Source organism: Pyrgilauda ruficollis, unplaced genomic scaffold (genome assembly GCF_017590135.1).
Source record: "Pyrgilauda ruficollis isolate IOZ18807 unplaced genomic scaffold, ASM1759013v1 scaffold12, whole genome shotgun sequence".
Classification (NCBI taxonomy): Eukaryota; Metazoa; Chordata; class Aves; order Passeriformes; family Passeridae; genus Pyrgilauda; species Pyrgilauda ruficollis.
In genome coordinates this window covers 14210265-14227959 of record NW_024510321.1, presented here as the reverse complement: position 1 = coordinate 14227959, position 17695 = coordinate 14210265, and the positions used below count along the sequence as shown (strand labels likewise).

The window sequence follows — 17695 nt, the reverse complement described above, 5'->3', positions numbered from 1 at the left end:
GTCAAATTGTAGACACATTTAAAATTACAGCTAAGCTTTAAAAGGATACATTTGACTTTTACACCCCTTGTATACCCTTGATTGTCTTGTAAAAACATGGACCAGCAAAGGTATTTTAACCATCCATTATTCAGTAACTGCCCTGCAACTACTCTTGGTAAAGAATTAAAACTTTAGACATCACTGAGCACTCATAAGTGATTTCCTGAGTAGGACTGTACTTCAGGACAGTTTCTATTCCATCACATTTACTCAAAGTCCCTCTGCAACGACAAGGAAGTAGCGAGCAGCCTGAAGTAGCAGGGGAGGAGTCCCACATACCTGGCCCGATGGTTGGCGGTGAAGGTGTAGGCACGGCAATGGGAATGCCAATACTGCTGCTTCCACTGTTCTCTCGACTGCCACTTCCTCCACTACTGCCACTGCAGAACCAAAACACAAGTGTTAGCATCTCCTACTAAAGCATATCAACACTCACACTTCTTGTGGGAGCTCTTCTAGCCTAGCTCAATTGCAGACTGTTGAAAAACTCCCTATTAAATGCCTCTGTCTTTACTTACAATTGCATACAGATAATCAAGTCTGGATGCATTACATTCCTAATAAATGGAATTAGCTAAGCTGATAAACATCACTATGAATAAAACGTGCAATTAAATGCTTCAAGAAATAAAAAGGTAATCAACCATTAAGTTCTAGGCAATGAAGTAACAACTGCAGGAGTAGTTCAGGGGCCTTGTAATATTTGAAAGTAGTATGCTGGGGCTGGAACACGTCATGGCTAAACTCTAAATAATTATTTAGGATTAATTATGCTGTCAGCTGAAGGAACATTCCCTCTACTCAGAGCAGAAGTTTAGATTGCTAAGTTTTCAACTGAGAATGGATATGATAAACCACCTGGGGAGGGGTGTGGGGCATGGTTTGCTTAATTTTCTGTGCCTAACACTCCCCACTACCCATGCACACACCTTTTATGTATAAGTTTGTTTCTAAGATGGTCTTAAAGCTAACAGTACAGCCAGCTCAAAATTTGTCTAACTAATATTATATGATAAGCAAATCAGAGGCCAGCAATGCAAAACATAGTAAACTATTGGATAACATTTCTAGACATGCCTTCGGAGGCTGTAACATTTATTTTCTTAGAGGAAAATTAAAAAGAATCAAAATTCAGGCAGAATCTATCCTTATTCTTATCTAAGAGCACTCCTCAGTTTAGCTCTTCAAATTATATGGATTAAATAGATAATGTAAAGGAAAGTAAGCATATAACATGTTTTGAAGCCAAAACTTCACTTTGGTTCATCCATATCAATTAAGAGTACTCAGTAAAGTTCTAGTTTATTTACTACTCCTAGATAGCTATAAATCAGTAAGAGTCAAGTGCAAATCATTCAAATATATCTCTTTAGAAAATAACATTACAAAAAAGAAAATCGGTGATCTGAAATGGAAGCCAAGATAATTCCTTCAAAATTAGTGTTCTGTCTGCTGAAGACCTTGATCTTGTCACCATGGTTGCAGCTGAATTTCTAACTGCAGCCTACATAAAAGAAGATCTTGTGAGATAGGAGTGAGGAGCATTCACAGTAGCCAGCTAAACAGGCTAACGAGATCCTCATGCAGCGACATTTAGAAGCTATTTAAGTCTGACAGTATTTCATATCGCCAACTGTGTCTAAAATACTCTCTCAGTCCCTGTTAGTGACCTACCATGTTTAACTGCCTACTGGGAGTTTTTAAAATAAGAAAAGTATTAAGAAAGAAGCTCTCTAAAATACAAGCTAACCTTTTAGCTACACTGAATTCTTTAATCTGTTTTTTCCCCTGCAGTTTGAAGCCTGTGATAAAAATCAAATTGAAAAAAATGAACTCACTCAAGAGACTCAGAGAAACATTTAGCCTTGTAATTCAAGAAGAAAATAACAAGTTTTAAAAAGCTACACTCAGAATATTGAATATGAAGGCACTTCTTCATGTTAGGGAAGCCAGCAATGCAGTAAAGCTCTGCTGATGCAGGGGCAGAATAATTCACTTTTTTGCCTTTCAATGAAAAGCTGAGAGGCACAAAGCTTCAAGGCTTTTCTGTGACTTTAGTAAGCATTGGCTTGCCAGGCAGGAGAGAGTTTCTGTGGGAAACAGCCTACCTGTGTGTTCGTGGTCTCTGGTTCAAGGAAGCTGTCCTGCCTGGACTGTGTTGACTGCCCAGCCTGGCAGGGCTGGTCATGTAATCATTCGGGACTGTTGGCGGTTTCACTGGCTCCAGTGTTTTGTAAGGAGTATTTCGTCTGGTTGAGGGAAAAAAAGATTTGAAGACAGAAAGATAAAGAAACAGAAGATTAAAAAGATAAGTAAGTGAAACTGTAAATCCATTTAAATTTTTAAAATTTTCTAAATTTTTCATGAAAGATCATGGCAGTGACCCACACTGTGGTATATTAAAATTCCAACGGGTAGGGCAGACAGGTCACACTCAACAGCCCAAAGTATTCTTATATAGACAGATCCACACAAGTTGGCCTACAGCACATCAGCTGGTCAAAAAAAGCCTAAACTAAACTAACCACTCAAAATACATTATTTGAGCAACCTAACATACAATACCTAAATCTGCATAACACTCTGGGTAAACTGGTACAATGGAAATTTGTCATACGCTGACAATCTCTTCCTCCGTCGTCTCCTTCCCTTCCCATCAAAATCCTTTCTGAAAGTATTCTTAGCTAAAGGTATTCATCTTATTAAGACATCAGCAAGGCTGAATCAAGATTCACAGAACAAGTGACATTTGCAATCACCAGTGCTTCTCCTAGGAGCACTGCTTCACACAGTAATCAAGCAACCTCAACTCACATAAGCAGATCTAAAAGTGTCTCATAGATGAGCTTCATTGTCTCCATTTTGTGGCCCAAGAAAGCGAAGCCCGGAGAACTCCAAGTGAGCAGGATGCATCAAGTCAGAAATATAACATGGATCTTTCAAGATGTATTTACCAGACCCATTACTGCCATAAGAACAGCGCATTTATTGCGCTGAATCAGAGTTCTTCAGTTCTCAGCAGTAACTGACAGGTCCATTGCAAAACACAGAATTTGGCAGTGCAACAGAACTAAGCAAAACCAAAAACACTGAACTGCTGGCATTTATTAATTTGTTCAATTACCGGTTATAAGTAAGTTGCTAAGTTATACAGCTTCCTGGTATTTTAAGAAACTTACTGACTTTCTCTCTACAGTATGAAAAGCAATAGTACTAAACTTACTTTTCAAGGTTATTTCAGTTGGAAGCACATTAAGAGTCCTCCCTGCCTATCATTTTTGTTTGGTAGTCTTTACATCTCTATTGCTTACAACCAGAATACAAAATTTCTTCTTTTTTCGACAACTGATCTCTTTTGGCAGATCTATAGGTGGTGACACCCTGCATATTAAAATCATCTAGAGCTCTTCATATAGACAAGCTAATTTACAAACACCACAGTATCTGGAAACAGTTGCAGTATTTCTCAGTATTTCTGCTTTTTTTCTTTAAGAGGTTTTAATAATAAATTTTTATAGATGGAAGACAACTGTTACAGAGGGAAGACTGCTCAGAGCTCCCCACCTCACTGTCCCCCAATGTTTCAGGGTGATGCTGGGAGCCCTTGCCACCAGGAAGAGCTACAGGGAGCCCAGAGCCTCGCTTTGCTCCAGGACCCTCAAGGAATGACTTCAACTACTACCACCACATCCAGTTCCAGCAATTCACTTATTCTTCCATGGTATTTTGAGCCAGGGCACCCAACGATTTCCACAATCTCTCCCTAGTCCTGTGAAGAGACCCCTGCTTATGTCAGCCCCTTTCACTTTTCACTCTGCTGATTTCCATACAGGACTCCCTTTAGGTAGTCCTGCCCTGGAGGAAAAACTGCACAACAGGCAGCACCTACTTAAAGACTGATGTTGCACACTAAGCTTATTCTGGTTTTACATACTTATCTCTGTTTTCTGGATCAAAGGGAGAAGAGTAGCATCCTTGTGGTTTCTAGCGATTTTTTTCTGCATAAATTAGGGTAAGTCATGCCTGTGATATTTCATGCTTTGGCAGAACACAGTTGCTCAAGACAAGAACTGTACTTCCTGAACAAGAAGGGCAGATAGAAATCTCTCTTACAAACCCACATTATTCCTCCCCCTCAGCCAACTGCTGCCACTTGTCAAGCTCATCTGGAAATGACATTCAGCTGATTAATCCTTATCAGGCACCAGCCAAGGCAACCAAACAGCTCTGGCTTGTTCAGGGGGGGGGACTACTGAGAGAGGCAGCTCACCAGTACATCAACCCTTCTGTTTCACTAGCAAGCGTCCAAGAGGACATGAAAGTGCTACCCAGGCTCCCAGAGCTGATAAACAACTCTCTCAGCTGGGATAAGAGACAGAACTGGAATACTGATTTCATGCCCTTGAGCAATGGGAATTTTCAGAAAACATGCTGAGGAAACCTCTAGGTTAATTTCTCTGAGGAATATATAGCAAATGCTACCACCAAAGCATCAAATAGGGATTAAAAATTACTAAGTCCTCAACAAAAGGAGTTGCTGCTTCTAATTTAACTTGACCATTGCTCCTGATCTCTACCCTGCTCCATCTCAGTATTCCTCATTTCTCCAGCTTCCTGCCTATCTGAGACAACATACCTGAAGCCACCACAACCATGCCAGCCAGCTTTACAGTGCCTCAGTCCCCCACAGCATAAAGAGAAGGCTGGGTGTGACAAACAAGTAGAAGGTCATTTAGGATGCCTTTTGGAAGATGCTGCACAGTTGGACAGACAAAACTACATGGCATGTGCACTGAGCTTCTTGAGTATTAAAGTCTTGGTCTCTAGCAACAACTACTTGCTGGCACACCAAGATAAGCAGATTTCACTTCCCACAGGTCCACAGCAGCAAAATAGATGCAGGGAACTCTGCTCACAGTGGGACTTGGGAATAGCAAAATCCTTCCTCATTTAAGTATAAAAATGAAAATGCAAAAGCCAGCAAGAATCGATATTGCCACTGTGTTCACAATGCCATAAATTTTGCTTAGAAAATGCAACAACTACAGCACAAACAGCCATTTCATAGCTCTTCTAATATTAAGAAATGAGTAGACAAGAACTTTACTCGTAAAGTCCTTCCCCAACTGAAGTTAAAACTTTAAGATTTGTTTCTGTCACTAAGCATTTCTTTCCAAAAGTCAGGAATAACAATAGCCTCCTCATTCACCCATATCCATATTAAATCCTTCCCTGCGAAAAAAAATTCTTGCAGTCATCCTGAAAACAAGAGTCAGTGCAGCTGAAAGAGTTCATACAGAAAAGGATATTGTGATTGGTTTGTTGTTTTTTTTTTTTTTTGCTAAAAGCAACCAGAACTGCCATCTATCCATGAATTTAACACCAACACTGGCACAATTAAAAATTTCTATTACACAGGAGGGACCAGCCAGTCCATTCTTACCCCAGAGTTCCCCGGCCTGACATGGGAGGACTTGGTGGTTTTTGTGTAGGCGGATTTGTTCTTGACAAGGTGCCAGTTCTTGCAGGCTGGTTATTTCCATGCTAAAATAAGGGAAAACATGATTTTATTTTTATAACAGAGCAGCTCTATTACTGACAGCTTTTTTTTTTTTTAAGTGTAAGAATATGAAGTGAGAATTCCCAGACAGCTATCAAACAGCAAGTTTTCAGCTACACACGAGACAGACACCAGTAAATAGAAAGAGTCTAAACACAAGCTTAATGCTATTTTCACTTTTAATTAACAACAGACCTCAGAAAGGTAGGCAATTGACAAGTTCATGCATAAATATCTTCTATCATTTTTTTCCTTAAAGGGAAGCCACATTTGTATTCATTGCCATTCGGATGTTAATAATTTAAATCAAACTTTAACACTGACTATAAAATACAGCCAGCATGGCCCAGAATTTCTCAATCTGCTCCTGCTATATGACTAGCAGAGTCATTCAGGTTGTCTGGGAAGTCTCCTGCAAAAAATGTAAGTGAAGGGAATCAAGGCATCTACTGAATTCAGAGCAAAGCACTATATGTGTTAGAGAAATTAATGTATCTATGTATAAATGCAGATGTCAATGTATCACAGATATATTGACACGCTAAATGCTGTAAATGAGAAAAAAAAGTATAGCATGTTTAATCTAGATAACCTACGGAAAGCAGAAGAGAGTGTAAGAGAGCGCTAGTTTTCAGTTTTAATGGCTCTGCAGCCTCTACTATCAGTCACATGAGGCACTGTGGGTCAAAGGAGAAATAACACTTCTTACCTTGGCTTTTAGCCACTTAACGTTGGCAAAAAAAGGGGGGAAAAAGGTAGAAATTAATGGCAGATCCATCACAACTGATATGACAGGTTAAACTAAAGATAATTACATTTTAAAGAGATCATTTGTGTCTACTGATAATCAGCTCATCCCAGCACACTAAGAGAGATTCTGCTGTGTCAGTTATCGAAAATTCGGTGTCTGACAAAGTGACCAGAGGAAAAGCACTTGTGTCAAAATTAAATTTAGCTAAGCTTTGCCAGATATGTCTGCCAGGTTCCTCATGGGCAGTAAAGGGTTGAAAAGCCCTCTGCTGACCATTCAAGTCCAAAACCAAATCAGTGCTATTTCAATGGCAATATGCACTTAGGAATTCGTTCACAAAACCACAGTTTCAGCAATATGCACAGAATTGACAGGCCTGTTGCTTTTACACTTAACCTCCTTATGTTTTCAAGAAATCCTAGCTGCTGCATTGAATGGTAAATAAAGAAAAGGGAATTTTTAAACAGGATGAGCAGCAGTGTCTTTCACCTCTGGTTTATTGATTGAAATCTGATTCAAGCCAGCACGACGCTGGCTGCTCAAAACTGTTTTGGCAGGGATATAATGATTGTTATTCTGAAATTTTAGCTCTTAGAATCAAGTCATTATATGACTCTACTGTATCATTTTAACAGCCTCTGTGATTGCAGAGGAAAAAAAATATCAAAACTCAGCCTCATGAGGAAAATGTAACATTTAAAATAAACTCAAGCCAAGTTCTCTCACTTTTGGGGGGAGCAAGGGGGTCATGAGAGCATGGGTCAGGGGGATAGGTACTCATATTTTTGAAAGGGTTAATTTCACCAATTAAAAAAAAAAAAAGGCAAATACAAATACCCAAACCAAAACAATCCCAATGCTTTTTTTGAGGTTGTTTGGAATTAAACTGTTACTTCCAGAACAAGACTTCTTAGGCAGAGCATTTCAAACTCTGAGTTTGCATCTTCTCCTCCTCCTCCAGGACACACAGACTAGTTTAAAGGCATCCATTAACTCAGTAAAAAAAGTAATTAAAACATGCAATACAGCAAATGTGCATTTCAGACTTCCGACAGGGTCTGCAAAACCAATGTAAAACAGCTTGTTTACAGCTGAAAAAGTTTGGTTTACCAATCAAATGAGGTTGAAAGCCACTGCCTTTAAGTTATTCATGTTACAAGAATAGGAACATAAATCCTGTTCCAAATTTCAGATAAAGTTTAGCTTTGGTAAGTAAATTTGAAGGTCAACCCATGTGCTACCCAGTCTGGGCAGAAGTTCATCAGCAGAGTTCATAGGCATTGAAACCACCTCTGTCCCCACATACTTATTTCATGGATAAACATGCAGATTCAGTTCCCAAGATGCCAGAGTACTCTCCCAAGTAATGTATTTTTAAAACAGGCCTTCAGCAATGAAATTTTCTTTCTCTTCTCACAGGAATATGTGACCCTTCCCCTTACTTCACCAGCTGCCAACAGCAATGGCATAATACAAGGAATTTGTTAAAGGAGGCAAAAAAAAAAAAAAAAAAATTGAACTCTTGGTTCTGTCCTTCCCCAGCAGACATAGCTAGAAAGTTTTTTGAAGGCTTAAAAGGAAGGGTGGCATGGTTTCTTATCCAGCTGCTACTACTAAATTTGCCTGCCTCAAAAATACAAAACCAAAAAGCTTCTTTCCTTTCCTTCCCTTATGCGGTGTCACTCAGCATTTATGGTGAGTACTTCCATGCCCCTCCTAATCCCTGCTATATTCTGTCTCCACTGCAGTGACAGTATGAATATCAACGTGTAGCAATGATTCACTTAATCTTCCTCTTATTTCAAACCTTTCTACTGCTAAGTACACTAAACACTTATCTGAAGTCCAAAAGCTCTTTACCTTTATTCCTATTTCTAGGACTACATCAGGTGAGCTTCATCTCTTTTGCTACCAGTTAAACAATATACAGACACATGCACACATGATTGTTCAGAAGAATTAGAAACTGTTGTCATAGTGCTTTCTATATGTAAAAAGGTCTGTAGATGTCCTCTCTGTTGTTGTCAATATAAACAAGAGTCATACAGGCAGGAAAAGAAGGCCAGAACACAAAAGGAACTGGGATTCACATGGGAAAGCAACTCCTGATCCAAAAGACTTAAGTAAGGGGGGAAAGTAAATGAACCAAACCAATATGAACCATATGGCTATTTATTCATGGTTAACAAGCTAATTAATTAGGAGGAGACTTTTTTTTTTTTTACTTATTGGCTGAGCTTATGAGGTCAACACTGCTGAATTTCTTGGTCTGAAAACCAAATGTGATGCTTTCCAAGCAATTAAAAAAACCTACCTGGAATCAAGAACAGTTTATGCAGCAGGGTCTAGACTCAGTGTGATTTGAAGAAGGTGAAAAAAGGCAGCAGAAAACCTAAAGTGGCAGGTATGTGCTTAATGTATATGCAAGCATCTCTCTACAAATGCCTCTAGGCCAGCCAGCCTGTGGGAGAGCATGACCATCACCAAGTGCCTGAGCAGCACCAGGAAGGCCAGAGCCAGGAAAGAGGGACATGCAGGGCATGAGGAGAAGTGGTAGCATGCACACAGTTCACAGCTTGAAGAGGGAAGAGACTGTTCTGAGAGGGTATAAAATAAGAGACAGGAGATGTAAAATGAAAAAAGCTTAGTCAAATGAAGAGCATCGCTGAGAACTCCAGGAGAAGCTGTGAGGAGCATGATTCCCTTCTCCTCCTGCTACTTGTATTACTGCACACACGGGAGACAGTTCTCAACCCAATACCAGCATCCTGGATGACACACACCAGAACAAAAACAGTCTGTAGGCTTGCTGGGGATGCTTGTGATGCTGAGGGTGAGAACTAGACAGACCAGGACATTCCCAGAAAGGAAACAGACAGGCAGCAGTATTGGCTGGGGTTTCTTGCGATGATATAGCAGATCATGTTTTAAGGAAGCAAGCAGAACAATCTTGCCTTTCCAGGGAAAACCCAACAAGCATGTGGCTGTCCTGGATAAAGCTTTAAGGGCTGTCACAAAACTAGGAGAAAGAAACCACAACCTCAGGTTCAAGAAATAAGAGTCAATGCTGCTCATTTCCAAAACGTTACAGCTAGGGCAGTGACACGTCCATAGGGTTTGGACAGCATGGGAGAGCAGGCTGGCCTAGGACTGAGAGCCAGCAATGGGCTGGAAAGGAGCAAAGCAATTAAGGCAACAGGCAGAACAGGTGTTTTCAACAGCCATGCAAGGCATTCATCAAAGCCAAAAATGAGGCTGCTTCTGTAACTCCTGCCAGGAATTCAAAGCACCTGGACTTTAGAACTTCAGCTGTGGATTTGGAAGGGCAAGTAATGACCGCTAGTACCAAGAGACTTATTTGCTTAAGGCAACTCTTTTGGCAATTCCAGCATACTCAGTTCTGGTAGTCTGAAGAGTACAAAAACACCTGCTGCCAAAGGTACTGCAGGTTGCTGCACCTGAGGTCAAGGGGACAAGACCAAGAATGGCATGAAAAGGAAGGGTGTGAGGAAATCAAAAGTACGCACTAGTAGTCAAAGGATGTCAAGACATCAAGGGACTCCACTGGCTGGCCTCAGGAGGCAGCCATCTAGCTGTTTTTAATAGTTTTCATGCCAAGTAACAAGTCATGGAGGAACATTAGTCATGATTCAGGGAACTATAATCTACCATTTGAGCTATAAACTGTGCTTGGAAAACTAGGGGTAGGGATGATTGCAAATAACTCACTTATGTGAGCAAATTTATCTGTAAGGACACAAAAGACCACCTGCACACAGAAGCAAAATCCTTATCATGCTGATATTCAGCAAGTTTCTCCTGCACATTTCAGCTATGAACTCTCCAATTTCAGAGTGCAAAAACTTCAAGTCTCTATGCAGGTTGTACTTCCCCTGCTGTATTCACTCATTATTTCTCTGACTCCTGAATTGAAAGAGCCAATTTCACTCTATATCCTGCCATATCTAGGATGACTGAAAGAGGCCATTAAAGACCACCCAATATAAAAGCTCCTCAATGGAAACAAGGGTTTAAAGTCTGCCAGTCTGATCTCCATTAATAGTAAGTATCTGGCAAACCTGAAACTTTTATACATGGGGTCTGTAAAAGCAATAGTCAGCCTAAGATCTGTTATCTTTGACCAATAATCACAGTTGTCAGCCACAACAGGGAAAACTCATATGGTTGCTCTTGACTCTTTAGTCAACTTCCCTTTTACTTAAAAAGGCACTTCCTTTATGAGTCAGGAGAATGCCCCTACAAAAAGGTAGCTGGCCAAAAGACCTTTTGAAATGCTATTATATGTGTGCAGCTAGGCAATTTTGCACAAGATTGCCTCTTCTCTCACTGGTGGGGCAGTTCTGAAATACGACATGGTGACACAGAGCAAGAAATACAGAAGCTGGAAAGGTGTTTGTTTGTGAAGGTAGGGACTGCATGAGGAAACGACAGAGTAAAGCACCAAGCCTAGAACATTGTTTCCTTACAGAAATCAAGATAGAGAGTTTGGCAGAATATGTAATCAAAGATGTTGTTCAGCAGGCAGATGGTATATGGGTGTCAGACACTCAAACACTTCTGCCACACCAGTTTTGTGCAGTTTTAAAGAAATTATGCCTGTGTCTCAAGTTTCTTATCAGAATGTCTACATTTCCTTATAGTCCATAGTAAAGGAGACTATTTTCAGGAAAGGCAGGCTTCAAATTAGTATTTCTTCAAAAACTGAACATGTGTAGGTAAGTCTCTCTCCAGAGAAATTTAACCTCTCCTGCTAGTATTTGCAACCCAGTCATTAGTCTTCTGTTAACAGCAACAAGACGTAGTTTGTCAATATTGCTTCTCTCCTTCATTTCTGTTTTTGTTGTTGTTGTTGAACTTTCCAATTAAAAAGGATTAGCATACAAAAACCTGTTGTGGATGACAGACAAACTTAACATTGTTCTCTCAGCATTCACTAGTCTTGTTCAGAGAAAGATACCTAGATTCCTGCTTTTAAATAGTTCAAGATTTTTCAGTTGAGTTGGTGACTTTGAATCTAACTACAATGAAGTAAGACTAGCATAAAAAAAAACCCAGAAAATAAAGAGACCTCAAAGTGTTGAGTTTCCTTTGCAAGCTGAAAGGCTAAATTATGTCAGATGACACTAGGCTTCTTCTGACTTTCCAGTAGCAAGTGCCCTATGGAAAGCACACAGTGTTAACACTCACAACAGAGTCATTAGAGTTGGCAACAGGAAGTTCCTTTTTCCCCCAGAGAAGCATTCTTTACCCTACAGCAATATTTACTGTTTGGCCGTGACCCTAGAGGGATGATGTGACATTAATGAAATTGGCAACATGACATCCTTTGAAGCGTGAATGGCTGACAGAGGCTGGTAAGGGGACAAAGGCAGCAGCAGCTCCAGCTCAGGATCTCTATCTCACTTGGGTTTTATTAGGGCGCATTATTTAAAATTTAATATTCCAGCAGCTACACATAAAAAATCTTATCTTAAAGGGTATGTAAGGTTTATTAGGTAGCCTTTCACCCTCACATCAGCATCTCATTTGCATTTTCGTTTTGCACTGACACAGATATAAGCACATGGACGGCAGACAAGTAGGACATGCTGAGAAGCACAAGGGTAAGAGCAAGACTTCCTTCTCTAAGCTTAGTGTTTGTCAATCAATGGCCCAATCCCTACTTTAAGGGAGTCCTTTCAACTTCCATTTGCTTGAGAAAGATTTCTGAATGCTCAACTCCTGTTTAACTTTCTGGGCTCAAAAGCTTCTTACAGCTTTCATGTGCTAAATGCAAATTTCTTTATGGTGAAAAAATTACAGTTTTTTTTCTTAAAAATAAAACTGAAAAGGGATCAATCTTCATATACAATTGAAGTTTGGTTTTGAAGAACTATTAGTTCCATAAAATGAACTTGATCCAATTACAGCTATTGGGCATTTCAATTAGGCATGCACTCAACATTTTATCTGCCTTTAACCATAAGGCATCATCATTTCAATTTCCTACTTAGCTGCCATTTTACAAATTGCTGCAATTCCACCTGCCTTCTATTCAAAAAGAAGATTATGATAAATTCAAAGGCCAATTTGAATTTGGTTTTTAAGGGGAAATTTAAGGTTTTTAAGGCAGCTTCCAAAGCTTCCTCCTTCTCCCCGCTCTTGAACTAAGGATTTTCTGTATGAGTAATTGTGTTTGACCTATTTATTTGCTGGCACAGTATTTTTTTTTCTTTCCTTTCACCAGAGGAGAAAAAAAAAAAACAAAAAAAAAGAGAGAGAGAAGAGGAGGAAGGAAATTAAAGTAGCCTCTGCCTAATAATTTTAAACCAAGCTCTACACAGGAAGGTAGATAACAACACTTACTCTTGTTTATGAAGAATTACTTTAGCTACATTCCCCTATGCCCAGAGGGTGACAGCTGAGCAACCACTTAACAGACCAGCAAAAATGCTTCCCCGTGTGTTTCTTGGAGCCATCAACATATATTTGTATTGCGAAGGAAAGCTTTCTTGCTAGCAAACCAACTTAAAAAGCCCTCCTCATTTGGACTGATGCCAGCCTCGGCTTCACAGGGACATATATTTAAAAAAAGAAACTTTTGGAGACATTGTCTGTATCTGTCCCTGCAAAGGGAAGGGGGAGGAAGGGCACTTCGGGGCTGCCATGGAGGTTTCAGGCTGAAGGAGAAAGCACCTCTGTGATCCCAGGACTCTCCACAAAAGCTTTTCAACCAAGATCGTGCTGGATGGAGGAGGAAACAGCACTGCGTTCCAAGGAAGTGTCTCCCATCAGTGAGGAATCCCGCTACGGAGAGCAGCTGCTCACCCATCACTGCCTCTCCACCCTCACCTGCCCCCACAGAAATTGCTGCATGCGTGTGAGACACGGGGGAATGCAGAGCCTTTTCCATACCCCAAGCACATGCATCTGCTTTTGCAGCCTTTCTACACAGCCACACCAAGCAGAGACAAACAAAGAAAATGAACTGTGAGTATACACATGAGATGATTTTGTATTTGCTCAGATGGAAGACGTATGGTGAAGACAGCATTTACCCTGAGGATTACACACCTCCCTAATTTCATTATTTAGCTCTGTGAGACACTGGTTTTATCTACACTTTCCATATGAAACAATTCAGAACCACACCATAAAATATACTGCATATTTAAAGAACATTGTTCCTAGAATCAATATTTAAATATATAAAAGCAGAAACAGGGTATATAATCTAGTTGAATCCAATATCCTTGCTTTCTCCTCCTTGTATTTTTCCTTTATGTTTCTTTATTAAATCCTACACCAGAACAGAGTCCCACTAACAGCAATAAATTGTCATGTACAGATTTCAAAGTGTTGTATAATTTTTATTTAATACCTAAATGCCAATATATGTGTTGTGCTGTATCTTATTGACAGTTGGTACAACAGAAAACATTCAAGGATCTGCAAGTTAGTCAAACTGACAACTATTCTAAGCAGACCTCAAACTTCTTTTTCTTTAGAAAAACATGGTTTCTAAGGTCTTATTGGACATGTTGCTGTCCAACTTGTGGTGAAATCTTTGCTCAAGAAAGTAAGACTTCACAGAGACTGAAGCATCTTTAAAGACCACTCTGGATGAGACAAGTTTGTAATTCAGTTTATTTCATGTTCTCCCCTAACTGTAGATTCAAGAGGCAACTCAGATTCTCAGCATCATATTTCATTTGTGCTGACTTCCAACAGGACTTGATCCAGTTTCTTAAGCTGTTTGGGCTCGGTTTTCTGGTAACATCACTGCCTACATCTAGGTGACTAAGTAAGCTGCTTCTGACTGAACCTTGATGTGTGTCACACTCTTAGAACCCAAGTAATAAGACAGCTAAAACATTTAATTGTGTCATTAACTCAGCACATTCTTTTCAACACATGGCAGCCACCTTGAACTACACACCTGAAGTCTGGCTGGAAGTTTATTTCATTTGTGTAACAAGTCTACTTAGAGAACACCAACTGTTTCATGCCTTTGACAGGTGTAAAACAGACTTAGGCAAGTCACTCAAAGAAATAATATCAAGATACAATTTGCAGCTGTCTTGTAATTGAGTTGGCAATTTGGTTATTACTAGAGGCTTTTTTACCTCTGGAAAGACCAAGCTTTCAGTATAAAATAAACCACTAACCTTCAAAAAAACCCTTTACCAAAACCATTCCATAAGAACTGCCTAGAAATGAGTAAACAGCACCCACTAAAAAAAGAGGGACACATGAATAAAGACAGTAGTACTCCCAAAAGGCAATACTGATATTGGAAGATGCAACAGCTAACCCTTAATAACCTCAGTCTTCATGGATCAAGCAACCTGTTTTGAGTCTGCATAACACAAGTAGCTCAGCAAAGCATCAATTTCAGACTAACAGTTATTATTTGATTTTTAAAATCTTCTACAGCACTTGATCCCTGGAGCACTTAAATGCAGAAACCAATAACCTGACACTGAATTTCCGTACTCTCTATTCATAGAGCATTCTCCTCAAATGCAGGCTGTACTGAAAAATCATCACTTTCTCTGACTCCAGTGTTTCTATTTTATAGCAATTCAGAACATGTCTGTCTGTGTCAGGCTTATATACAAGACTTATTCATCAAGACTAGCTTAATTTATTACTGAAAAACAATCCTGAGTTACAGGTTTAATATGGTTTACCTATAAATGAAAAAAAAAAAATCACTAAAGTCACTACATTAATTCACAGTCTACAGCTGTCATGGTATAGAACTGCTTTCTAACTTGTGTTGGAATTAGACTCCTGTGGACTTTTGGAGGGCTACTATGAAGCAGGAGGTACTCTGGTCTCTGTTGTGCCAAGTCATTCCAAGGATCTGTTCCTAAGGCTCATCAATTCAAAGGGCATATGATGTGCTGATACAGCTGCACAACTCACTGACCAGAGCACACCAAGAGGATGTGCTATCCTTTAGAGGATACACAGGTTTTGAATAAATGCCATCCAAGAGAAGGTTGTTGAAAACTGAATATACCTTGAACACCTGGTCTAGAGGGATACAGAAGTATTTCTATAAGAAGATGACCAGGGAGCAAATGGTGTTATATTAATTCACTCCAACTACAACCATTTCAAGAGAGGTAGACATTATCTTACTAAGGTTTTCATTTACAGAAAAGAAAAGTTCGGCTGTGCAATGGGAGTAAGACATCAAATGCCAATGAGATTCAAATGCAAACTAGCTGGCCCTTTTTCTTCTGTTTACCTACCAAAAAACCCCAATCCCACCAGCCAACTTCCTCCTAAGAGACTACTTCCTTTATTTCTTTAGTTATTGAGAACAACTGAGTAGCAGTGATAACTTAAGGTAGAGGAGGAAGTAGTGATAATTTCAAAAGTCAGTCATGGCTTTTTTGACAAGTCATTAGCCTTAAATCATGAGCCATTGTTTCCTGACACTGTGACTGTCACAGTCACAAGGGTAAGGAAAACATTGCTCAAAAAACCCTCACTGAAAAACAATCCATTTTGTTATTGAAATGTTTATATATGTGGGAGCATATCACACCCATAATCCTTCCTATCATAAAGGAGCTAAACATGTGATCAGTATCAGTAACCATCTGCCCCAACCCTGTCTCCTGGTCTGTGTTACTTGGAGTCCTCAAGTGTCCAGGAGTTCTTACCTTCACGCCATGGCCAACATCATCCAGCACCGTGTAGTCTATAGGTTTTCGAATATACCTTACAGGACGTTCCATGTTCGCTGGTGCTATAATTTTGTGAGTTCTTGATGTGTTCTTATTGGTCGTCAAAATGCCTATCTCTCTGCGAGCCACCTTTTCTTTATGGATGTCCACAGTCTAGATTAAAAACAAGAAAGTATGGGTTTCTTTAGGCATTTGCTGTTTTCTTTACAGAGCTAGCTACATGTTTAGGTTTCACTGTTAGACAAAGAGTCTGAACGTTAATGCTGCTGGAAGGATGCCAGTTTATTGATGAAATGAGTTTAATCTACATAAACGTTGTTAGAAAATTACACCTTAACGAAATAACCAATATTAATAATAAAATTACAATTATATGGTACTGCTTCAACACCCTAAAGACACTATGCAGATACAGTCCTCACAGATTAACCCTCAGTGTTCTTATGACTGACACTGGTAATAAATTACTCCAACTGCACAGCTGGGAAACCAGGACAGACAAGCTAAGCAATTTGCTCAGAGCCCCGGAGGGGACTCAGCTTGGGAAGTCTGTGCGGTAATTTCTTTCAGCAAAGCCATCAGCGCATATCAGAGTGAAAGTCTGCACAGGTAGGGATTAATTTCAGCACTGGGGCTAGTTTCAGTTATACTGTTCTTAGCAGCTTTACTGAAAGAATAAAACAACTCTTTAAAGATGCAAGTAAAGGAATATAAAATACACTGCATTTTATTTAGAAAAAAAAAGCGAGACAAAGATCAGTCCAGCAGTCTGTGAAAAATCAAACAAAGCTTCACATAACAGACACATTCTTCTAAATGGAATATAATCCCAGCTTAAACCCTAGCTGAAGAACAAGTGCTTATCAAGCACAGAAGTTCCATTTCTAGGAAGCCTATTTCAAGACTCAGGGATTGAATGTACTGGTTTAAGTACCTACTAGAACCTCAGGATCTCATTGAAGGAGATGGTATCAGACAAAAAAATGCCTCTTTGAGCAAAACCTCCCAAGCCATCACTTTATCCACTGAGGAAAATAAATCTTAGTCTATAAGCATCAATTCCTCCTAGAATGGCTATCACAGAAAAAAATAGTGAAGGTTCAGAAAACAAGAAAAATCCTTGTCATCCTAAATCCTACCTCATTTAGGTACATATCTAGAAATAGTGTAATCTAAAATGAACATTGTGATGTGCAAGGTTTTGTTTACTGAAGCAAAGTCAAAGATGAAGCACAAAATTAGCTGACATTTCTGCTCCTATATGAGGCAAGATTAAAAAAGCTAGATTAGTATTCAGGAAATTAACATTTCTAGGAAAGCCAGCATTCAGCGGTCACTGTGAAATGTCTTCAGCTGAACTGGTTTTTTTTCATTAACTGGTGTACGTGCTCAAATAATCTTAAATTCTCCTGACTACAAGAAGAAGACAAACACATAAGACCCTTTTTAACAGTTCTGATAGGCAGCATTGCACATTACAAGCAGGAATACAGGTAGAGAAGCACCTAAAACAGTGATACCAAGCAGTCTTGTTTTCACAGCTTCAAGCTAAATAACAGACTACTTGTAACGCTGTAAAAGGTTCTTTTACTTGGAAAGCACACAGAATCTTAACAGAAATAAGAGTTGTAATTTTCC

General features: G+C 39.5%; 1 protein-coding gene across 9 annotated transcripts in view; it reads right to left on the bottom strand.

The window, feature by feature from the left end:
• The window catches only part of ABI1 (abl interactor 1), a 77461-nt gene that overhangs the window by 12233 nt on the left and 47533 nt on the right, over window positions 1–17695 (bottom strand). For 5 of the 9 annotated variants that reach the window (XM_041488492.1, XM_041488501.1, XM_041488445.1 and 2 more), the window contains exons 3-7: window positions 16034–16210; window positions 6312–6326; window positions 5486–5586; window positions 2151–2291; window positions 322–422 (exon numbers count right to left, since the gene is read on the bottom strand). In XM_041488492.1, coding sequence (XP_041344426.1) covers window positions 322–422; window positions 2151–2291; window positions 5486–5586; window positions 6312–6326; window positions 16034–16210 — 535 coding nt within the window. The remainder of the gene's footprint in view (window positions 1–321; window positions 423–2150; window positions 2292–5485; window positions 5587–6311; window positions 6327–16033; window positions 16211–17695) is intronic. The other 4 variants (XM_041488427.1, XM_041488454.1, XM_041488464.1 and 1 more) reach the window with 1 other exon arrangement.